This window comes from Gymnoscopelus braueri (genome assembly GCF_963280865.1).
Source record: "Gymnoscopelus braueri genome assembly, chromosome: 7".
NCBI classification, from domain to species: Eukaryota; Metazoa; Chordata; class Actinopteri; order Myctophiformes; family Myctophidae; genus Gymnoscopelus; species Gymnoscopelus braueri.
This window is the reverse complement of record NC_137608.1, coordinates 19,165,785-19,191,267: the sequence shown is the minus strand read 5'-3', so window position 1 is coordinate 19,191,267 and position 25,483 is coordinate 19,165,785. Positions and strand designations below refer to the sequence as shown.

General features: G+C 41.9%; 2 protein-coding genes across 2 annotated transcripts; both read right to left on the bottom strand.

Moving 5' to 3' along the window:
- Positions 1–5,946: 5,946 nt before the first annotated feature.
- dmrt2a (doublesex and mab-3 related transcription factor 2a) lies at positions 5,947–10,689 on the bottom strand. Its single transcript, XM_080432774.1, has 4 exons — positions 10,524–10,689; positions 9,424–9,891; positions 8,383–8,485; positions 5,947–7,393 (listed from the first exon to the last, which is right to left on the bottom strand). The coding sequence occupies exons 2-4, from the start codon at positions 9,814–9,816 to the stop codon at positions 6,282–6,284; spliced, it is 1,608 nt and encodes a 535-aa protein (XP_080288900.1). The 5' UTR covers positions 9,817–9,891; positions 10,524–10,689; the 3' UTR covers positions 5,947–6,281.
- Positions 10,690–20,200: 9,511 nt separating this feature from the next.
- On the bottom strand, positions 20,201–24,506 carry dmrt3a (doublesex and mab-3 related transcription factor 3a). Its single transcript, XM_080433207.1, has 2 exons — positions 23,979–24,506; positions 20,201–21,763 (listed from the first exon to the last, which is right to left on the bottom strand). Exons 1-2 carry the CDS (start codon positions 24,412–24,414, stop codon positions 20,733–20,735), a joined length of 1,467 nt encoding a protein of 488 aa, XP_080289333.1. The 5' UTR covers positions 24,415–24,506; the 3' UTR covers positions 20,201–20,732.
- Between the last annotated feature and the right edge of the window lie 977 nt (positions 24,507–25,483).

Below are 25,483 nucleotides of genomic sequence, written 5' to 3'. Positions count from 1 at the left end.
TGGAGAGGGCCACTATATTTCCACACTCACTCCAGAGGGCCACATTGCACACTGTCTCTCCGTATTTTAACTTTTTTCTCCAATCTATGTCACACAAAGGTAGCAGAAATAGCCGATCTACAAGCTCAAAACGCGTCGCAGAGCTTGTTCGCTATTTTTGAATTGTAATACTGATTTTTTTTAATTAAATTTCAAATGCATTTAGTTATACTTATGTTAACTTTATGAACTTAAATACAAATACGTTGGACATAAAGAAGACAATAGAATTTTACGTCATTCAGCTACTAATATAGACTGAAGTAATTAAAGCGGGTCATGTCTGTATGTTTGGAATTGTAACAGCTGAAATCAATAATATATCAGTATTCCAATATTAACCTGCGGGCCGCATTAAGTGAAGGTGGGGGCCGCATGTGGCCCCTGGGCCGCCAGTTGCCCATGTATGGTGTGGATGGATGTGTGTGATATGTCGGTACAGTGCACACGTACGCACGTTTGTGAGTGTGCGTCTGCATGCACGTGTGTCTCTGCGTGCATTGTGCACCTTCATGCATGTGTCGGTGTGTATCTACAGTATGTTTTTCAGGGTGTATAATTCCCAGCCCCTTCAAGAGGGATCACAGAGCCTTTGGCCCCTATCAGCCTCGCTGCCTGTCAACCCAGCCAGCACGGTAATTAAGTGGCGGCTACTTGTCAAAAGTTCCAGTGCTACACATTTCTTACTGGATTACAAGGTGCCAGGGAGGAATGTGTAGAACCGGCCTGGTGTTCCTCCACTTGCTGCTGCTGGTAGGCACAGGGGGGGGGGGGGGGGGAACACATGGGCAAAATGAATAGGGATCCTACCCTTTTACCTTCACGCCCGCTGATCGCCAGCGCAAAATAAAGCATGTGCCATTTATACCCAGAGTCAAAATAAGTAACCCACCGTGTGATTATTACAATGTGTATGTAGTGTTGCCATATTCTGTGAGAGAAACAAGCAACCAGGTCTAGGGAAACCAGCCCAAAAGAAGCGACTATGGGCCACATGAGCACTTTAACATATACATCAGCTATTTGAAAATAGCAGATCTACAACCTCACAACTGAGCTTGTAGATCGGCTATTTTCAAATAAAATCTTGCGGGGAAATTATAATAAGCATTATAATAAGCAGATCTGGCAACCCTGTGTGTATACAGTATGTGTATCTGTGATGTGTATGTACTGTAGCGCACGAGTGTGTGTGTGTGTGTGTGTGTGTGTGTGTGGGGTGCCATGTCTCCCTGTTTGGACCCTCGCGGTACATTTTCACACTTTCAGACTGATGTGAACACTCCAGATGTTACTGTGTGTGGTAACGGTTGAGCCTGCATCTAAGCTTAATGCACTGCCTCTCAACGTCGGTCCGAGACCACCAACGGTCCGAGTGGACCCTTACGGGTCTGTAACTCTGAGAGTGTACAAATGCACTGGAATTTATTTCAGTGATTCTCTACCTTTTCAACTTCAAGAACCCCCCCCAGGCCTAATCCTATAATGATTATAGGGTTAGGCTACAGACCCACGCATTTGATTATCATGAGTTGTTATTTTAACTCTCAGAGTTACAGCCCCGTAAGGGTCCATTTGGTTCCATTACACTCTCAGAGTTACAGACCTGTAAGGTCCCGACGCTGAGAACCAGCGGCTTAATAGATTCTTAATGTGCAGAGGATGGCGCTGTATCAGACATGTTGGGAGTTCAGTGGCGTGACCAAGTCAACAGCAGGATGGATGATTTGCTTCAACACCTGGAGAGGGGAGAACGGGGTGGGGCTAGGGGGGTGGATGGGGATGGGGGGGTGCATGGGGAGGAGGGCTGCTGTGGTGGTGCCTTGCGGGCTCTGAGAGAAGGCTCATCCAGCGAAAAAGGAATAACGCAATACTACCCCCCAGTCAGTCAGTCACTGGCAGGGCAGCCAAATGCCGATATGGGGCAGGGGAAGAAAAGAATGGATCTGTTGTGCTGATCACAGGGGAATTCAGCAGAGCTTGCCTAAGCCGACATGTTGTTCTTCTTCTTCTACAACTTTTGTTTTTTGTTTTGTTATCACCAAGGCCCTGGGCTGGGAGGCAGAGATTATGTTTTCACCCAGTCAAATTGACAACATGGTGGCACTATAACATGCCGCTTTATGTTTTTGCCTGTAACTGTTGTCCATATAGGTCATTGAATAAAACATTTTGTTTCTTGGATTCCTTGGATCATAACACTACTCCCCATATAAGCCACGCCCATTTCCACCTAACTCCATTTTCCACCATTTAACACACGTTTGTATACAACTCCAACTGATTTTGTCCAAAACTCTTACAAATATGCATTATCTCTAGAGTCATGTGATGAATAAGTATCATTCCGATTTTCTTATTCTATTCCAATTGGCTATGATTGGCTTCCAAAGTTTACAGGAGCCAATTTTACAAAAATTCACAAAAATCATGAATGCAAATACAAAACACCTCAAATGTGGATCCCACATTGTGGGGTCTCTAAACAAAGCAGAGCCAAAAAGCTTATTTGTTTTTCTTCTTACACCCATAGGGGGCGCAACAAATCCTACAAATGTCACTGTTGCACAAACATGATTTATTCCACAAAATTAGGTACCAAATGCAGGTTAAAAAGTTATAGAGATATAGAATAGCTTCCCCTGCAACACAAAATATTTTCAAAGTGCAACTTAGAAAATATTCACCATTCACCATTGTGTGTGTGTGTATTATGCTACAAAACAAACAGACCTTCCTTGTTGTCTTGGCTCTTGTGGTGTCTGAATTTACTCCAGTCAAGCATTCTTCAACAAGAACCACATGACGATTCCCAGATGTTATCTTCTTAAAACATCTCTGCTGCATAAGGTGAGTTACTGAAGTATATCTCTGGATGTCAATTGACACCCGTGTTACTTCACACAAAATGCTACTGTGTGAACCGACGTGTCGATAAGAGGATGGTAAAAGGAGCTAAGTCAACAATGCAACTCACTTTGCTTAACGCGTTAAATCTGACACTTTGGGAACTGGAGGAACATCAGCAGATACTTATCAAGGTGGCGGTTAGCGTGAACAAACACTATGAGCGCCATGTTCAGGCCCACAACGTGCTGTGAGGGACATGCGCGCTACAGACGCGCGAGAACAGAGCGTGCATAGCATTTGTGCAAGCGCGCGCGCACACACACACGCACGCACGCACGCACACACACACACACACACACACACACACACAAACAAACACACACACAGTTTGATTTAAAGTAGAAAAATATTGGCAAAATATTTTTGCTGTGCTCCTGGTAAATTATTCCACAATATTTCAGGGTTGTGTGTGTGTGTGTGTGTGTGTGTGTGTGTGTGTGTGTGTGTGTGTGTGTGTGTGTGTGTGTGTGTGTGTGCGTGTGTGTGTGTCATACTGTAAATATCATAATACATACATAATGTAGGCCTATATAGGCCTATTTATGTCTGTCTGTCTGTCTGTCTCTGTCTGTCTGTCTGTCTGTCTGTCTGTCTGTCTAGGATTGTAGGTATTATGTTTTTCTGTCTTAATTGCTCCATGGATTATTCTCAATTTCTCACAGAAAGCAACAGAAGGAGTGGGTGAAAAGTATAACCTCAAATCAAATGAATGCATAATGGTGTTACCGCGTCGATTAAATCTGACAGGATTAAGGGGCAAACCCACAATGACCAGAACAATTTGTCATTTGGACTGTCATTTGGCACAATCGCTCACGTGCGCGCGTGCACACACACACACACACACACACACACACACACACACACACACACACACACACACACACACAGACAGGCCTACTTTTCCACTTAAAAGTGATGTCAGCCCCTATCTGGTGACACGAAACGTCATCATCGCTCTAAATCCAATAACCAACAAGGGGTTCTTCTTCCGAAATGAATGATCGCAACAATCTTTGAATCTATTTTGGCAGCACGTCACTTTTAAGTGGCTCTCAGTCTCAGGCTGAGAAAAACGGAAGACGTGTTAGAAAAATAGTTCTTTTGTATTGGGAGGGGGAGAGGGGGAGAGGGGGGTCCGCGCTTGGACACTGCGGATTCATGTCGATGAAAAACACAGAGACTGTTGCCAGAAACAAGAGCTTAACGCTGTTTTTGGAAGAGGGTGGATTTAGCCTGTCTCTCTCCACACAGCTCCGCGTCTTGTTCATTATTGCTACGGATCAGCGTTTTTTCCCGCTCATGTGAGACCCATGTTTGGAGCTTGTCTTTCACCATGTGTCCGCAAGCCGCGTCGCATTCTCTCTCTCTCTCTCTCTCTCTCTCTCTCTCTCTCTCTCTCTCTCTCTCTCTCTCTCTCTCTCTCTCTCTCTCTCTCTCTCTCTCTCTTCTCCCAGAGAGAGTCCCAGCCCACAACTCACACAGGCGAACAAGTCGACAATGAATGGGAGAGACCGACCTATACACACAATTTATAGGCTTATCGTATTTCCACACACTGACTGAATACTGTTCTTTTTACATCACATCTGCGCGGTACACTACTCAACTCCTCCGTCCATCACGGCAATCAATCATTTTAGATTATTGATATAGCCCAGTGGTTCTCAAACTTGTTCATGTCAAGGACCCCCAAAATGACATGTATTTGACTGCGGACCCCCCCCCCCCCCCCATCTCAAAACATATTTTGTACCAGGGATTAAAAAAATATATATATAGCAGATCTACAAGCTCATATGGCACTCGGTGCTGCGCTATGAGCTTGTAGATCTGCTATTTTTGAATAGCCAACCTATAAAATATGGTTAAAGTGGTTAAAATGATTGTGACGCTGTATTAAGCTGGGGACCCCTGGGGGTCCCCGGACCCCACCTTGAGAACCAATGATATAGTCTACTTTATACGCTACTGTAATTTTATGCAGGCTGAGCGACCTGATTCTACTTTTAACATTTTTTAATTGATCCTCATAATTCTTCATGAAACTGCTTATAAACATCTATTATAGGAGACTCTTGTTTTCTATCAAACGTGCACGGATCAAATCTAAGCTATTGACATAATGAAATTAGACTGTATAATAAATGCTACCCACATTTTTGCATTCTTTTAGCACTTAAAACAAGGAAAAACATAAATTCCAACAAATATTTGATCCTATTTATTTTGTGTCAACCTTTCCCCAACAAATGGATAAGCCCACAATGTCCACAGGTTATATAGTCTATGTTATAATTGCAATACTTTTGCTTATAGAAGGCAAGTGCCTTTACTCTTTTTGCAACAAAAAAAAAATCTGGTTATCTGGTTCACCAAGCAAGAGGATATGATAAGAATATGAAGAAAAACTGAATCAAATTAGGCTATGATAGAATATTTTAAATTGTAACGTTCTCTTGTCAAACTACATAAATTACAACAAACACTCATGAGTTCATATAGAGTATAAATATCAAGCTTCAGTAATCCTATGATGAACATATTTGATCAGTTATATGTTTAATCACACACTCAACACTGGCCACATTGGCACAACATGTGAAGCTAAAACTTAATGGGAGAATTTAAAATTAATTATTAATTTGAAAAAAGCCTTGCCTTTGTAAGCCTTGCCTTTGTACCTGCACACATGCATGAGCGCATGTGTCTGTGTGCAAGTGTCCATGTTTGCGTGAGTGTCTTATTTAAAAATTAATCCAAAATGTTCCTGATGCTTTATAAACCTTTTTTCATAACTGGTTTGAAACATCTCTCTCATCTCACTGGGCAGGTTTTAAATTATTTTGCCAGCAAGTGTCTAGAATTACATTTAGTCAATGCAGGTGTCTTGACCTAAGAAAAACTGTTCGCTATTAAACCCATTATAACTTCAGCATAAAATGAAACACAACTCTTTTTACACAAAAATGAAATACAACACTTTCTACTGAAAGGTCTGTCTTATAAAGTTTATTGACATGAGGAAAACACTGGGGTAATGTTTAAATACTCTAAATGATAAAGTCATTTGAACACATGCACATATAAAATACAATATACATAAATATTACATCAGAATTTAGGAGGAGAAAATATGTAAGAATTTAAGAAATCATCTAACATTTGTAATCGACTTTACAAAAAGAAGAGATGCAGTGCCCGTGTTTGTTCATTTCTCTGGCCCAAAACCACAGCTTTAGAAACCCTCTTTTTAGGAGAGGAACTGGGATAATGTTCAGGGGAGTAAGAAAACCTGCAACTTACAGTGCAATGTGGGGAAATTAACAGCATTAATGGAATGCTCGACTCACGGCAGGGGAGGGTCTCTTCAGTATGGCTTCCACCGAGAACGACAGGGGCTCGCCGGACCCCATCTTGCTCGCTACCGACTTAGACAGAAAATCTTTTGCGTACCTGTCTGTGCTTTTGAGGCCGTGAATGTCCTTGACGGAGCCTTCCCTGTATTTGCGGGCGGCCTCTTCTAAGAGTTCCTTGCAGTAGGGAGCCCTGAGCTCCGGCCCGGCTCCGGTCCCGGCCTTCTCGCTCAGCGTGTGCTGGATCAGCGAGTGAAAGGAGTTGAGTTTCATCGACAGCGAATGCTTACTGCTGTCCTTGCTCAGCTTATTGAGGATGTGCCCGTGCGGGCCGGGGGCGTGGGGGTGCGGGTTGCCCCCGAAGGTTTGTCCAAAGCCCCTCTTAGGGGGAGAGAAGGCCGAGCGCTCTCTCTGCCCCGCCTGAGCGATCCCAGACGGCTGGGGTTCGGCCCGTTGGGGGACGTCCGACGAGTCGTGCGGCGCCGCGGCTCTGGACCCCTCCAGTCTCGCGGCGGCGGAGTCCTGCTCCGGAGGCTGGCTCTCCGCGGGCATGGTCTTGGGCTCCCACACCGCGCCCGGCTTCATGTTCTGCACCGCCGTGGCGTTGAGCAGGCACTGCTGGTAGAGGAGGGCGTCTCCCAGGTTGGAGGCCCCGCGGGGCCACACCATGAAGCCGCCCCGCGAGGACTGGAGCGGGTAGTGGCGGTAGGTGGTGGCCACGCTGACGTTGGACGAGATGAGCTCCACGTTGGCCGAGCCGGCCCCGTAGTGCATGGACATGTCCAGGCAGTTGGGGCCGATGAAGCCGCACACGTCTTTGGGCTGCGGCTCCGCCTGCGGCGCCGAGGCGTAGGCCGTCTTGTAGGAGTTGTACTCGGCGGCGTGGTGGACCACGCTGTTGGGAAAGAGCAGCGAGGCCGACGCTGCCTGACTGCTCTCCAGCAGCTCACGCTCCTTGTACTCTCTCTCCAGCATGATGGTCTCCAGCTCCTTGTCGGCAAAGGCCCGTCTCTTCCTCATGCGGTCGCTCAGCGGCGGGGGGAGAGACGAGCTCCCCATATATGGATCGGACTGGACTGGACGGTATCCTACCATGAAAGGGAAAAAAATGTGTTTATTTCTGCACACTTCACGTAATAGAAGAACCATTTTTGGTCCCAGAAAGAACAATTCAGACCAAGGTTATTTAAAGCACCATTAGTTTAATAGTTCTTTAAATAACCTTCAACCACTATTTGCATCATCGACCGGAGTCTCCCAGGGGTCTATACTTGGTCCACTCCTTTTTCCCCTCCACACCAAATCTCGTCACCGAAAATAGCCAATATACAAGCTCAGAACACATCGTGTTGTGATGCGTTGTGAGCTTAGCTTAGGGACGCTAAGGTTTAAGTGGTTGAAGGTGCATAAAAAACGAAACAAAAAATTGTTCTTTAAGGTGTTTCCTCAAAGAATTTGGACAATAAAAGGTTCTCATAAGGAACATAAAGAACCATTCACTAAACAAAATCTTTCTTTAGAAGGTTTAGATGGTTCTTCATTAAAGAGCCATTTAAGAACCATTCTTTTTCTGTGTGTAGTGTATGTCTGCAACCCATTCACCAGAGAATAATTTTTGCCATATTGTACATTTCTGCAAACAACAGATATGTTGAATATCAACGTTTAAAGGTGAATTCTTTCTTCATTTATCTTTTTTGTTTTTCTTTGGCATTAAAGGTATTTTTTAGACCAAGTCACTTGTCAAAACAAGTAAAACACAAAAATAAAAGAATAATTATCATTATTTGCTGACAGAACAATTTTTCAATATGAGATTAGATCATGCTGAACAATTACATATTTTAATGGAAAATCATAATATTTGTGTGTGTCTGTAATGATGACAATGCTGGAGACGCAAATGTGTTAGCATGCTATGAAATGTAATTTAGAAAAAGGAAGTTAGCAAGTCCAAAGAAGAAAAAAGAAGTCCAAGCAAACATAACAAAAGGAATATTAAAACTGGAAAAGGGGTAGAAGACGAGAGCCTGTTAAAGAGGCAAATGTATTAATGGTGTCTCTGTTGTTATCTTACCTTCTAAGATGCTTTTAGCCAGCATGGTAGATGGTCGAATATGTCGTTGATATATTGTTCTTCTTTCTGCTGAAATCTGCTTCCCGGAAATCCCTTTCTTATCCTGATAAATTGAGACAATAGCAAAAATGTCAGATCGGCTACTTGAAATGTATTTGATGCCTCATTTGTAAAAGTGAATGTCAGCTTTAAAACAAAAGTGTCCAATATAAAGAATTATACAAATTTAGTTTGCTAATTCAACTGGCACAAAGACCACAAGCACAATGCAGCCTATGATAAACACAATTGTTTAACATGTGTTTAGTAAGCATATTTGTTTAATTACTTTCACTTTGTATCATCTTTAAATGATTGCTGAACTGCTTCTTTATTTCATTTTAGTATTCACACAAGCCTGCATATATAGCTTACAAAGTCAAGCTTCTTGGTTGACAAACACACGCACACGTACGCACGCACGCACGCACGCACGTGCACATGCAGCACACACACACGCACGCACGCACGCACGCACGCACGCACGCACGCACGCACGCACACACACACACACACACACACACACACACACACACACACACACACACACACACACACACACACACACACACACACACACACACACACACACACACACACACACACACACACTCTAACTCAGTGGTTCCCGAACTTTTTAGCTCAAGACCCAAAAGCCAGAACAGAAATTAGACGTTGCCCGGCCCTGGGACCCAAACTAGTGAAAATAGCAGATCTACAAGCTCACAACACGTCGCTTGGTGCTGCTTTGTGAGCTTGTAGATCTGCTATTTTCACTACTTCTTAAACGTTTATTTTTTTAAGAAATGGAAATCTTTTTTTTAATTTTTTTATGAAATACTTTTGAAAAATGCTGCCATTGTTTTTAAATGATTAATCTTTTTTTTTAATTAATCTTTTGAAATATTATTAATTTATTTATTTTTTAATGTCGGAAACGGAAGAAAAAAAAGGGGATATTTACTTTTGTTTGGGGGGAAACAGTTTGGCATTAACTCTCACCTCTGTGGCCTGTTGCCTCCGCAGCGCCACCTGTGCGGCCATGACCCTCTGCCTCTCCACCACCAGCAGACAGTTGGCACACTGGCAGTCCCGCCACCGGCAGAAGCGCTTGTGTCCCTTCAGGCAGGACACCACCCCGTGGTTCCTGCAGCGCGCGCACTTCGGCGTCCGGCTCAGCTTCCTCTGCCCGTCCCCTCCTGGTCCTGGGACGGTGCTGCTGGTGGCGGCCGACGGTGATCTGTCGTCGCTCTTGCTGCTCCCCGCTTCGTCCTCCTCGGTGGCCGCGGCGGACAGCGACGATCCGGGGTAGTCACCCTCGCCTTGATCGTCACTTTCCGTTTCGAGACTTTCCACGTCGATTTCGAACTCACAACCTGCTGCGACGTCGGTCATGTTTGCCAACGTCCCGATCAGGTCGACTCTCTCGGTTATACCCACGGTGCACTCCACTCATGCGTGTTTCTCTGCCTGTAAAAGATAATGCGATTGGTTGGTTATGAACTTATGTCTTATCATGTGCCAGTTGACATCGGGTTGTTGAAGTCGTAGATAGGATAGGTGGGCACTATAGGGACATGGGCACCTCGATGTAAAATTGTCTATTTTGTCCAAAATGTTAATAAAGATATATATATATATATTTGAAAATGGTGTTAAGGCATGTAAAGTAGCCTATACATATGTGAACATGCACGGTACATCATTATCAGACTTAATTTTATCCTTCAACTACTTGTTTATGTCCCCAAAATGACAGGATTTGTAGCGATTGTAGGAAATATTAGACCTTAATTGTCGAATGTTTAAGCTAGCTATATATATATATATATGTGTGTGTGTGTTCTAATCATGTATACTTTACTTTAATTAAAAACATTTTCCAAATACATATATATTTTTTTAACATTTTGGACAAAATAGCCAATTTTACATCGAGGTGCCCATATTATGTCCTTAGAGCTATCCTGTAACCGTAGTCAAATAGGCAACGAAATAGACTGTTAACCACTGTCTCGCCTATACCGAGAACATCTGCGTTTTGATTCCATTACACTAAACCTATCAAAATAACTATCATGAGTAAATTACTTCAAACTTACTTGTACACGGATCCAAATGATGTCTCCCTTCAGATCTAGTCCAGTGACACGATGTGAAGAATCACTGGAACTCCGTCCGAACAATTAAGCTTGTAATTAGCAGACCTGGTCGCTGCTCTGCGTCTTTACGCACGGACTGTCTGTCACTCTGAGGGGATCTGAAGGGATCCAGGCTTTTCTCCTTAGAACAAAGCGCCACCCCTTTGAGGAATTTGGGTATGCGCGGTTTGTAGACGATTGGCTCATTTTCAGTTGACCAATTGGCTGCAGTCCACGAGTTCCCTTAATGATGAGAGTGTTTCGAGATCAGATGAGATGAGTGAAGCCTGAAAATAGCCGATCTGCAAGCTCTCAATGCTTTGCCACTAGACAACAGTGTGAGCTTGTAGAGCTACACTATTGTGCGACACAATCATAGAGATTATTACAACTCTATTAAACGATTAAGCTGTTGTCAGCTTAATCGTTTAATAGAGTTGTAATAATCTCTATTGAAACTTATGAAAATGTAAAAAAGAAAAGAAAAAGAAAACCTTCATCATATATATATATATATATATATATATATATATATATATATATATATCGCTGTCATTGTAAGCCATTTAATGCCAATCAAAATGTATAATGGACGTTAATATAGGATATATTTTACGAACGACAAAAAGGCCAGAAATCATGCAGTTCGTTATGCTGTCGTTTTCAATAAATGTAGTTACTATGGTCAACATTGGAAAACTAATTGGAATCTCCTACAACGGTCTTCTCGAGTCTCGACTAGGTTGGCTTTTGAATCCACGAAATGGAACTGCATGATAGATCAACTTTTAGGTCAATTATAAGTCAATAGGGCAGACATGTCCTCATCCACAATAGGTCTATGTTATTTATCATAAAGCCATTGATGAGTGAGTCTACTGTCCAGTTTTCTCATGGCCTATGTCGATGATTCATTCTTATATTAAATTGAATTGAATGATATGCCATGCATGGCCATGTGCAATGGTGGAAAGTAACTAAGTATATTTACTTAAGTAGCTACTGTACTGTAAGTAGGTCAAAAGGTTTGAGGAACTTTTACGTTACTTTATGTCCATTTTTCAATACTTTTACATCTTCCCCAATTGACCTCAGAGGCAAATATTGTAGCCTATTATTTTTACTCCACTATCATTATTTGAAAACGTATACTTTTTAGATTATTATTACAAAACTAAAACTATTATCTAAAATAGTCCATACAAGCTTACAGCTTCTAGAACTATTTTCGAAAAAGCTTGACAATGAAAACAATTGTACTATAGGCCAGGTCTATACTTTAATTGATGACAATGCTTTTGTACTTTTACTTAAGTAACATTTGAATATAGGACTTCTACTTGTAACAGAGTATTGTAACTTTTACTTATAAGTACAAAATTGGAGTAGGCCTACTTGTTCCACCACATGAAAGGCCGCCGAGACAGCCAGGTTAAAACAGTTGTAATAATTGTTACATTTCCGTGTCACCTCTGCTCTTATACCGTTCAGAAGACATCTCGGGCAGATGGGTTAACAAAAGTAACGGAGTGCAGATTGGATGATTACACTGTTTTCACAACAAACGCTCATGTGAAAACATGGAGTCAGCATGAGGGAAAGAACACAAAACAACTCTCACTGATGTGACTGATCAGCAGAATAGCTGAATGTCACCACGGCTTATAGTATTACAGTCTTAACTCAAATATTAGCAGTGGTGTAAAGTAACTACTTTAGTACAATTTACTTTAGTGGAGTGTTTCCAATTTTCAATGCTTTTACTTCTCCACTACATCTCTGAGGAAAATATTGTACTTTTACTCTCCACTACAATTATTTGAAAACCTTAGTTACTAGTTACTTTTTAGATTTAGAGTTTTATTACAAAACATGCATTAACCACTTCAGCCCCATCTAAACGTTTTGCTATTTGAAAATAGCCGATCTACAAGCTCACAACACATTGCAATGCTATGCTGAGTGAGCTTGTCGATTTTTACATTTTAGACAGATAACTTGTGAAACAGGACATTCTGCACAATGAGTACTTTTACTTTTGATACTTTAAGTGCATTTTAATGCCAATACTTTTGTACTTTTACTCAAGTAAATTTTGATTACCGGACTTTTACTTGATACTTTTACTTTAAAAAAAAACGGAGTACTTTTTCCACCACTGAATATTTGGCTATCATCGCGAGAATCTTCCTCCATCCGTGGGAATACAGAAATGAACCCGTTTCACATCGACGATTTTTTTTAATTAGCTAATGTGCATCTAATATACATTCTCTTCATGTTATCACGTGGGCCTAAAGAGCAAGTGAACAATCATGCAATAAAAAAGTGCCTATATATAACAAATAAAAATCAGTAGGAGGCTATAATAGTCATGTTATTCAAATGGGCCTAAATAGAATACACTTCACTTTCTAAAGAACCAGGAGTCAGTTCTTCCTATAAATCCAAGCTGCAAGTCGCTTTTCATTTTCAGCAGCGGGAACTTTTTATTGAAGAAGATTAAAAGTTATTCCTAAATAACCCCTTCTTATAGGCTACGTTTCAAATGTTTCAAAACTATATGCACATCAACAACGCAACTATCCTTTTTTTTATATAGGCTAGCCTATATTTTATATCCTTTTACAAAAACTAAATAAGCTAGATTAGCCTAAAACGGAATCGCAAAAAAAATATTTTTCATTTCACGGAATGCAGTGAGAATCGAATGATTTAATTTCCCCTAAAGGCCGTTCTTCTTCAATGTAAAATGGGACCCTTATGGGTCCATTATTTGGTTCCATTTGCACACTGACTCTGGGAGATAAATAAACCCAGAGGAGCATGTATGTTCCAGTGATGATGTTGTCCCCATCAGCCCAGACAGTGTGCATGTGGTGAAGACGTCAGCCATGCAGGTGCAGCTTCGCCACTAGCTCGTCTTCTTCTAATTTATTAGGGAGGTTATGACCGAGGCTACCTCTGGAGCTGCACCCAGGGTGCAATCTAGGCATAAAGAATGCTTTGATCTTGGCCGTTCACCCTGTCTTCAAAACACATTAGCTGGTCAAATATGAGGAGCGGGTGTCTTCATACCTCCAGGTGAAATGTGTTGTCTGTGTCCAGGTCCCCGGACACGGTATAGCCTACATGGGTTAGGCCTATTATTGTCTGGCCCAGGGGAGTAGATTGACTTTTTTTTTTGCCGTGGGTTTTTGTATCAAAAGAGCCCCTGATATGGATATGTCATTATGCAGCCATTTCACTGGTTTAAACAACATTTACAGTATGTAACCGACTAAGATAGATAGCCTGCTAGTCTAAAATTAAGGAAACACTCAGAAAACAGCCACAACTGTGCTTTGGATCTATATAAGCATAAAGACATTTAAAGGCTCACTATAATAACGGAAATGTATTTTAATTGCAGCTGAGAAACTTTGGTCAACTTCGTTACTTGCATAATACCTGGACTCTGGCCCAAGTTATGCATGTCAAATATGTCAAAACCTGGATTTCGATAGGGATATGATATAAACCAAAAAATAATTCTGGCGATTTCATTAGCCTGTTGTGTCCATCAATGGATTCTCAAACTGTTTCATGTCAAGGACACAACAAATGTTTTTGGCCACGGTCCCCCATCTGAAAATAATGTGTGCCAGGGACCCCCAATGATATAGCCTTATACAAGATTTGTGTTGTTAAAAATGTTTCAAAAAATATTCCACATTTTTCACATTTCTTTCAAGATTTTTTGAAAATAGCTGATGTAGTGCTTAAACTGATTTTGATGGGGACCCCCTGGAGCCATGGGATCCCATGCATACTTTATAACCACTGCTATAGTCTATACAATTAAAATACAATCTAAATAAATAAATATAATGTCAGATTTTGAAACCGTGTTTTTCCTGTGCAACCCAACAAAAACAGCCGCCGTTTATCTTTCCCGCGTGATTGAAACAACATGCATCTCTCTTGGAAATATCCCGCTGCGCGGCTCCCTGGGAGCTTGCTGTCACAAGCACCTTGGGTCGGCACGCCATAAAGTGTAACAGGAGCTGTGTATAGACAGAACAGATCTGTGGGATCACTGGGGCCCTGTTATGTTAATTAGCTTCTGAAGAGAGCTGCTCTGATGGACTGGCAACACATGCAACCGGCTAAATACAAAACCATGCGGGTGTCGTTTGTCTCCATTTGATGGAGGCTGCTGCCTCGTTGACCTGTAGCCGCCTGTAATATGCAACATGGGGCAATCCACACCCATCCGCTGTGTGTGTGCGTGTGTGTGTGTGTGTGTGTGTGTGTGTGTGTGTGTGTGTGTGTGTGTGTGTGTGTGTGTGTGTGTGTGTGTGTGTGTGTGTGTGTGTGTGTGTGTGTGTGTGTGTGTGTGTGTGTGTGTGTGTGTGTGTGTGCGTGCGTGCGCGTGCGTGCGTGCGACTGACCAAACTCACATGTCAGTTTACCAAAGTGACATTTAACATTTATTTATAAATACAGCCAGGTAGGCCACTATAGGTTATCCATCCAATAAGTGCCTTATGATTAGGCTGTTATTATTTTTAATTCGTTTATTTAGCGGTTCAAGCTTTTTCCATTTCAGATCATTTAATTCTTTAATTTGCACACAATAGGCGAATTATTTAGTATTCATTCACCCTAACCCTAATAGACATACAGTAGGCCTATTAGTTACTTAATAGGCTGCTAGTGTTTGAAATTTACACCACTTTTAAAAAAATGTGTTATTAAGAAAATGTATGACCAATAAATGAATTAATTAATGATTAATTTAATTTTAAAAAGCTTCGTATTGCTGTCCATCAGCTGTTTTGAGCTTTGCATGCAAACATTTTTGAAATTATGCCATACGTATTCCTTGAATGACCACAAGGTGGCAGAATGGAGCTTGGTTACATGTCACTTTCACCCTCTCATGTGAAATGAACAAATAATTTAAAAACAAAAAAAACTGGCATGTATATAGATCCGTGTCCGTTCTGGCAGTTCCATCCGGATGATCCGGATCCATATATACGGTAATTGCAGGACAAAAAGCCTAGTTGCCCACATAGTCCATCGGACCATTTTATTCATGAATGAATTCATGAATTCATTCATTCATTCGTTAATTAATTAATTCATTCTTAATGATGTAGCTACAGAGACAGTCTAAAAGCCTATCCCGAAATGCTTGCCTTGACCTTGGCCTGAGCAATACTCCATGGGCCTGTTGTCTAGGCTACAGAAAACAATGCTTCACCCTCTCTGTGCCACTGCCACCACCAACAGTGATCTGGCCCTATAGATCTATATATGATAGGTCTACAGTTTAGTAAAGTTTGTAAAAGTTTGGAAATAGGCCTATTTAGAACGAGCGACCACCCCACCCCATGCCATTGAGTTCAATGGACAGGTGGCGCCATCTTGGGAGGTTTTCAGCTACTACTTTCAATGGTGTGACGTCACGTTCCCATGTACATATTCCGTCTTTATTATTATCATTAATAATAATTATAATAATAATAATTGTAATAAAAAATTAAAAAATTATAATAATATAATAATAATAATAATAATGTATTTATTAAGAACCTTTCTGAACAGAAGTTACAAAGTGCTGCATAGAGAAATTACATTAATTCATCATAATCATCATAAGCGAACTTATAAGGCACAGCCTCACCTGCAAGCCTACTCAGCCTCACCAATTTTCCCAAATCTGTTCTTTTTGACAAGTGACACCCTCGTGCAATCAACGGAGTATAAATTAAACGTATGCGTAGGTTTATTAATCTGTCAATCAGCCAGGAATCAGGATCAGGTTGGGTATAGGCATCTGTTTAGGCTTGAGTATTTGTATTGCCTCTCATGCCTATTCTCATTCTGTTATAGGCCTGCTGGGCCTGCCCTATACAGCCTACTACATTTATTGTATTGATTGATTGCGCATTGAGTGGAGGATACACACTATAGATGTGTGTGACTGCGAATGTGTGGCTCATATACAAACTAGCCAATAATGAACATAAGCAATGACCTTTATAATAGGCCATTCACATAATAGGGCCTAATCAAGGTCGTATAAGCTATAGCTAATGTAATGTTAGGCCTTCTGTTCGGCGAATATGACACGATGCTGTGAAATGTTATGTCAAACAAAATGTAGGCTATTGCAAGCTTAGCCTGCTGCTAATGCAAATGAAAGGATACAGGATAGGTGGGCACTACTAGGGACATCTGGGCACCTCGATGTAAAATCGGCCATTTAGGCATGCACTGGCGGCAGATCACTTGCTTCACATGAATTGAATAGGCAACGGACTGTCACTATAGGCATTAGGCAAGCACATAGCTAATTCTATGAGAAATAAACTTAAGGCACACGAGACGAATGTCAATTATGTATGGTAACTGCAAATAAAGGTAAGATAACTAATTATCTATCTATCTATCTATCTATCTATCTGTCTGTCTGTCTGTCTGTCTGTCTGTCTGTCTGTCTGTCTGTCTGTCTGTCTGTCTGTCTGTGTCTGTCTGTCTGTCTGTCTGTCTGTCTGTCTGTCTGTCTGTCTGTCTGTCTGTCTGTCTGTCTGTCTGTCTGTCTGTCTGTCTGTATACATGAGAAAAAGCATCCGGATCAATTTCAGCACTAGATGGCGCCATTGTACAGGTTTACAAAGGCAAAACATCTTTGCAGTGGAGCTGAAGTGTTAACTAGGCTGTATATGTAAAGGGAACAAAACACATTGTTGACCTTGTAAAGAAAGCACTGACTTTGTTACACACGACATGGCAAAGGTAAATCGCTGGTCGCCAAGATGTTGCCTAGATGCCAGTCTAATCCTGATACATCACTGAACAGTACATGAACATAACTAAACCATACAACAAGCCTGAATAAATATTGTGTTTTGAGCTTTCATCTTTGTTATATAAGCTGCAATAACATTATTTAGGTAAAATCTTGGTGTAAACTATTCCCCATATCCACCATATTGAGTGAGGTTTGCCCTTGCTTTGCTCACCAAGGCCTCCCTTCCTAATAAATTAAAGACACTCTGACACTTAAGAAGTATAGCTCATCCTCTCTTGTTAGTACCGGTTCAATTAATTGTACCAATTCAAAGAATGTGATTTATCTTATAAATATTGTGCGAGTAACAGACCATCTATCATCACCCTGTGACTTAAAATAAATAAATAAGTATTGTCATCAGTAACTAAGCTATTAGTCTCCTCACCTATAAGCCTGTCCACTGAATCAATTCAATGACACACACTACTTTGGACCAGCAGCACTAAAGGGAATTTGAAAATCAGCCACAATATACATTTAAGTCTTTGTTTCCATTCTGAACTTAAATAAATGATAATACTGCATAGAAATGAGGAATGCTACCTCAGAAACCTCAAGGCTCATTGTCAAATCCTACAGTTAGGCAATCTTCCTGTTACTTTCCAATCTAGTAATGACTAGATCTAGTAATCACCCCCCCCCCCCCACCCCCCACACACACACACACACACACACACACACACACACACACACACACACACACACACACACACACACACACACACACACACACACACACACACACACACACACACACACACACACACACACACACACACACACACACACACGTTCGTCTCACTAGCTTTGTGGGGACATCAAATGAGACCAGATGAAGTCATACAAGTGAGGAAGTGTCACTAAAAACTAACCGTGATCCAACATGAGGACAATCACTGAAAACAGTGGTTTCAACTTGCCTGCTCCAACGACACTGCTGAGCTGGCCATTGGCTGTCAGTCCTCCAATGGTGGACAAGGTATTAAATCTAGTATGCAAATTACAAATTACAAAGTACATTTAAATTATAGATTAGATTCTCCAGACATTTAAAAAAAATCAATAATAGTAAAAGAAATTGCATTGTGAGCTTGTACAGTAGATCGGCTATTTTTACTGTATTTGAAATAGGGCTTAAAGTTGTTGATTAATTATGCACTTTTCCCCCTTCCTAGAAATGTATTGGAGTCAAAGGTACAATATTTGCCTTTGAAATGTCATGGAGCGAAAGTCACAAGTATCCAAAAATACAAATAATAAATATAAATAAATAAAAAGTACAGATACTACAAAATGTACTTCTAAAACCCCTTGAGAAGATGCATCATCTTGTTTTCAAGGGGGTCCTCAAGTTAACTTACCCACTCAAGTACAGTATACTCAAATAAATGTACTCAGTGTCTATCCACCACCTCCATGAATGCATGATAGGCCACTGCATGACAGTGTAACAACAGAAAGGGAGTGTGTAGCCATCAACCCTTTCCTAAAGAAATACAAGGAGACGGGCAAACTATGATAGTCTAAAGACCACTCTAAACAAACACACAATCTCTGAACTGCTGAACTCTACAAACCTCACTAAACAGTGAATCCTCAGAGTTACAAAAGTGTCTAGGCTACTATTTCATAATCCTATTTAACTTGACTTTTCAATCTTCCCATTCTTATCATTTGTTTGTCTAACGCATCATTTATTTTAAAATAGGCCTATTGAACTACTACTACCTTACTATTAGAAACTGTCACATGTGTATGAGCCGCGGGTGTTTTGTCGATATCTTTCAGGATCGGTGTCACCATGATTAATCATTGCACATTTATTATGCTGTACTTTCTGTACATTCCAATGAAGTGATTATGATACCAAACACTAGCACTTGAATGCTATCAGTGTTTTAGTGTCAATATATCAATATTCTTTAGAAAACACATATTTCTGCAATTGAAATGTATTTCAAATTCTGTTTCTATGCAACAATTAAAGGTGCTGAGATTTTGTTTGTGTGTGTGTATGTGTGTGTGTGTGTGTGTGTGTGTGTGTGTGTGTGCGTGTGCGTGTGCGTGTGTGCGTGTGTGTGTGTGTGTGTGTGTGTGTGTGTGTGTGTGTGTGTTAAAAGTAGTGTTAAATAGCTCTATATACTCATATTATAGTAATCATTGCTATAGCGTTTGTTCAATAACAGGGGTCTCTCCATCTCTACAACTCTTTAGTAATCAGGAAAAAAAAATCATTTTCAAGTCAGGACACTAATTTCATCCAATCAGGAGAGAGAACTGGAACTGGAACACAAGCTGATACATATCTGTGGGGTTCTCTTTCCTGGTTGGATGAAATTTGTAAACCACCAGAAAATGTATTTTCTGTTTAATAAAGAGCTGGAGAGTGGGGAGAACCCTGTTACTGAACAAACACCCTACATCAATGTTACTATAGGAATATAAGAGCTTTAATTTGTTAACAATAAACTTTTTATTTTAACCCAAAAATATCACTTACAGTACCTTTAATGCAAATGTGTAACTTTAAATATTTATGGCACTGAAAAAATAACTACCACTTAAATATCCAAATAAATAAAAACGAATCACTAGTATAGTTTGAGAGAACTCCTGCACTTCCCATAGGTTAGACTGAATTGGAAATCTGAAGGATTCTAGTAGGTCAAACTAATGACAGCAATCTCATACATTTATTCTATTAACAAGGTTTATTTGGCATACTCTTGACATGCATTGATGATCTTTACATCAAATACTTTCACAGTACTAAACATGCTTACAGGAAATATTTGATAGACTTTCATAAACCACTTGACCATGTACATTCTGTTACATTCGTCCATCTCAGTCACATCCATCACACCACGGGTATGTCGACAGCACGAGGGATGCCATTAAAAAGCTACCATTTCCATCACTTTCAAGGGGACGACCGCTTGAAGGAGATCAATTTAACCACATGAACACTAGCGTCCCTATTCTGGGAGTGTCATCATCGGCGAACATTCCTCGAAAGTATAGGTGAACATTCTGCAAAAAATATCACATCTACAAGCTCACAACGTGTCATGTCATGACGCGTTGTGAGCTTGTAGATCGGCTATTTTCGCAGAAGAGATTTGGTTTAGAGGAAATAAAGGAGGGGGGGGGGGCAAGTACAGACCCCTGGGGGACTCCGGTCAACGAAGTATAGTAGGGTTTAAGCGGTTAAACAAGGAATCAGTCCCCTTTTCACATGAACATACATTGTTCACTCTTGCTACATTTTTTTGGTGCTTCGGTGGCCTTGCGGCATTGTTTTCAGCTCGCCCCCGGGCTGTTCAGGTTGACGAGTTCAGGATGCGGGAGTCTGCCGAGTCTGAATGCTCGTCATAGTCCTCCTCGGGGGAGTAGAGGCTGGGCTTGGGCCCCAGCGAGCAGGCCTCCTCCTGAATGCTGATGCGCTGCTCCTCGGCGGAGGGCCTGGAGGAGGACAGGACGGGGGAGCTGCGGAACATGGCGCCCCCGGGGCCGGCGGCGACAGCGGCCGGCGGGAAGGGGGAGACGTACTGCGCCGCCGAGCGCAGCTGGTACTGCTGCTGCAGAGTCATGGTATTCCACAGTGTCACGTCGTTGTGCATGAAGGGGTTGGCCTGGCTGCGCGTCAGCGAGTTGCGCAGCATCAGCGGGTAGCGGCTCGGCTGGTGGAACGCCGGGTGCTGCAGGGGCATGGCCAGCGGGCCGGCCGACACCATGCCGGACGTCGGGTCGGACGAGAAGCGCAGCGACTCGGGCACCCGGAACGCCGAGCCCACCGACCACTTGGTGGAGGTGGACACCGGGTGGTAGGAGCCCAGGGTGTGCTCGAAGAGATGTCCGTTGGTGGGCAGCATGAGGGTCTCGGGGTGGGGGTCCGAGTGGGGCAGGGAGCCGCCGTCGGGGGTCCGGCTGGACAGCAGCACCTCGATGGCCCCCACCAGGTCCCCTCCGCAGCCCCGGAGGATGAGCTCCAGCACGGGGGGCTTGTGAGCGGGGAAGATCTTCTTGAGGACGTCCAGGGGGGGACGGTTGCCTCGGAGGTTGAAGGGCAGAGAGATGGAGCCGGCCAGTCCCTCGATCAGCACGCCCTGCTCAGCGGGGCTGGGGTACTTGTGGCCGGGGCTGTCGGGTTTGGCCTCTCGGTCCGCGCTGCAGGCTTTGGGCAGGCTGTAGCGGCTCTCCTCCGGATGGGAGGGGGTCTCAGGGGGGTCAGGGGTGTAGCAGGAGTTGGGCTTGGAGCCTTCCGGGGAGCTGACAGGGTCCTGCTCCTTCTCACTGGAGCTTCCCCCGTTCTCTCCTCCCGACGTCTCACCAGCACCGTCCTCTGTCGCTTCTACAGACCAACAAGAGACATAAGAAACATATCATATTTGGATGCAGATTAATAATACAATAATAATAATATTAACAATAATATTAATAGCAATAATATAATTAAATAATATCTGTTGAGGTGGCAGAAAAATATTATACATTCTAGATTAGTTATTTTATCATTTTGAAAAAACATATTTACATGTTTGCAAAATGACAGAATAGCACGTACAGCAATCTACACACCATGCACCCGCAGTGTAAGCTGCTCAGGCCAAGCCTCTGAAAGTCCTCTTGAGGAGAAAGGTAACATACAATTAATGGGTTGTCAACTTGTCTCCAACACAGCAATTTATGTGGATTTCCTTTTTTTCCCTCTCCAATTCTGTTAACACAAAGTGCTGACTGGGTGTCATTGAGGAATCTGCTATCGATGCCTTTTGACCACATTTTGTAAACAGATTGCCTGTTGCTTGGTAACATTTCACTCGAAGTTGACCTCCTGCTAGAAATATGGCGATTACATTCGATTTGCCCTGTCCAGCGTTGATTACAGTAATCTTTTAAACCAGTGGTTTTCAAAGTGGGGTCCAGGGACCCCAGGGGTCCTTGAGGGGGTTCCAGGGGGTCCACGGCTAAATTATTGATCGTTAGGAACCAAATGGACCCTTACAGGTCTGCAACTCCGAGAGTTTACAAATGGAACCAACTGCACCCTTATGAGTTCATTTGGTTCCATTTATACACTCTCAGAGTTGTGGCAGTCTGTGGCATATATAATGCATACCGAACTGTGGGGTCCTTGAAATGTAAACGTTTGGGAACCATTGTTTTCCAAATTACTTGGCCTTGTGTACAAATGCCAGTCTCATAGAAGAATCAAATAGAAAAGAATGTTTTAAATGAAAATAATAACGTATAAAATAAAATAAAAACATTTGCAAAGGGTTTTAAGTAAGTCTTGATATCATGTGATATCTGACTGGCTGGATTATTGTGCATGATGAAATACAATAAAATAAACAATGGATTTTATATGAAAGTGTAGGCTTAAGGCTCAAAACTGTTTCAGAGGAGGGGGAAAACCACAATAATATTTGGTATCATTGTTATGTCAGTTACAAATATTTGATCGAGAGAGTATACTGAAATCCTTCCTTTGATTTATGTTATGTAGGTCAAACCACAAGATCACAATATTAACAAAGCCCTGCTTTCTCTAGGAAAACATATATATATATATATATATATATATTATATATATATATATATATATAACATATAAAATAAAATACATACAAAAATGTGACTTGGTACCTATACTAATAAAATGTATGAGTATGAAATGGTCATGTATAATGTGAATACAATTATAAATGATGATTACAACAATGATGACCATTTCAGGAAGAAATTATATATTTTTTAAAATAGATGTCATGCACCCACCAAACAAAAGTCTTTTTTTTTTAAATAGATGTCATGCACCCATGCACCAAGCAAAAGACATGCATGATTTTTTAAATGTGTTTGAGATTCATTAACAATATAACAATAATAATAATAATAATATGTGGCAGAATGTAAATGTTAAATTTCAACTAACATTCTTGCACTGTGAATATGTACAGCCTGCCATAGGTTATTTCATAGAGAGAGACAAAATATTGCCAAATAGGCTACAACACTATGACTTGATTGTTCACATCTTGAAACCTCGCCATTTGATCTGGAATGCATATATTTATTTTGATTGTGAATTAATTCGTTTGCGAAACTGCCATCCAATTATAAAAAATGGAAAAAAATACGATAAACATTGAAAACGGTGTTTATCTGCGCTGTAGTGCAGGCCAATTAAATAAGCAAGTAGCCCATTTTAAAGTGTTGTCATTCATTGCAAAATCACAAGCATCCATTTTCAGGTTTAAGTTAAATTCTTTCCTCTGTTTCGAAAAAAAAACACTTAACCATTCTCAACATTTTCCTATTTTGTATATAAATAGTGAACAGTCTAACCTATTATAAGTCGGTTAATACCTTCTAATATAACCTATATTCGCCACACACTCGCCGACTTTGGTGACACGTTTTTTGCTTTGTTTGTTTGTTTGTTTTTCTTTTTTAATTCATATTTTTATAGATGTTTATAAAATATGAATTAACACAAAATCAAAAAACACATAATAATCCTAAGACCTATACGCGTCGGTAAGAGAAGAGAACGCTGTTACCTGTGCATGGTGGCTGCGTGCTGGCCGTTTGATCCGAGGAGGAGCCGGAGCTCCACCTCAGGTCCAGCTCCGGTGTCCTCGGCTCCCTCGCTCCCTGGTTCCCCTCGCCGCCGCCGCCCGGCAGCCCGACGGGGATCGGGATGCCGATGCCGGGCAGAGCCCCCCGGAGCGACTCCGGGATGAGGCTCTCCAGGCTCTCGTTGGCCTGCTGCCGGCGGAGCGCCACCTGGGCCGCCATCACCCGCTGGCGCTCGATGATCAGGATGCACTTCTCGCAGGTGCAGTCCTTGAAGCGGCAGTAGCGCTTGTGGCCCTTGAGCCAGGACAGCACGCCGTGGTTCCTGCACCGCGCGCACTTGGGGGTCCGCTGGAGCGGCGCCCGCGGCTGCGACACGGGGCCCCCCATGTAGAGGTATGGGGAACCGTAGCCGTTCATTTCTCAAAAAGCGGAGGAAGGTTCACCCGCAGACGCACACGTTTTCCAAGAAGCAAAAGAGGGACGGACGCGCACAAAGTGCATCTGATAAAGGCGTGATGGGCGCAGGAGTGCTGTCAGCACAGCAAGTCAAGAGATGAAGCTTTTCTTTAGCTGCTCGCTACACGCATGATAAGTAAAGAGGTGCTGCTGGCTGGGAGTGAGTGGAGGATCCACCTTTCTTTCAACCAGCGGACGGGCTGAAGATATGCATCAGATTGACACGCATTAAATGGCAACCCTCCTTGGAGTCTCCTTGATTTCTTTCAACCACATCTCCTTGAGGACTCCTTGATTGTAATTTTTCCTTGATTTCTCCTTGATGGGTATCAAGCTAACAAAATTCACCAGAACACTGGAAATTACATCTAGCCTACTCTGTTAAAAAGTTTATGGGGGAGTATCCCCACACCCTCGCTTGGAGGTTGTGGTCAGTGCATGCAACCATATAGAATTATTCACTTTTAAGTAATGAATGGTTATTATTAAAGATGGGTCTTTAATTGCTTCAGTCATCAAATCAATTTATGTAGGCCTATACTTTTCGCTTTTTAATGGATGAAATTTCTAAATGTAACCATCATTTTCCAATGCTATAAGGCAAGCCTGATAAAAGTATCAAACTCCCAAAATTCACAAGAACACAGGAAATTACATCTACTCTGTTAAAAAGTTATTAGGACCCCCAATAAACTCCTTGATTCTCACAGTCGGATGTTGGTAAGCCTGATTTATGGAGGCGAGCAACGATGGGTGCTGTCAGTCTCCCAAAGCGCACACACACACACACACACACACACACACACACACACACACACACACACACACACACACACACACACACACACACACACACACACACACACACACACACACACACACACACACACACACACACACACAATAATAATGCTGCAGATTACTTAAAAAATAAATAGGCTTTATATTAACTATATTTGGTTTCTATGAAACGCAATTGAAGAAGCCAATACAAACAACATACATTACATATTTTCAATATAACTGGTAC

Coding starts and splice junctions, on each gene's coding strand:
- dmrt2a (XM_080432774.1), bottom strand. CDS start 9,816: ATGACCGACGTCGCAGCAGGTTGTGAGTTCGAAATCGACGTGGAAAGT. Junction 8,486..9,423: donor GGAGGCAACAGGCCACAGAG/GTGAGAGTTAAT, acceptor TCAATTTATCAG/GATAAGAAAGGGATTTCCGG. Junction 7,394..8,382: donor GGCTAAAAGCATCTTAGAAG/GTAAGATAACAA, acceptor CTTTCATGGTAG/GATACCGTCCAGTCCAGTCC.
- dmrt3a (XM_080433207.1), bottom strand. CDS start 24,414: ATGAACGGCTACGGTTCCCCATACCTCTACATGGGGGGCCCCGTGTCG. Junction 21,764..23,978: donor CACGCAGCCACCATGCACAG/GTAACAGCGTTC, acceptor GTTGGTCTGTAG/AAGCGACAGAGGACGGTGCT.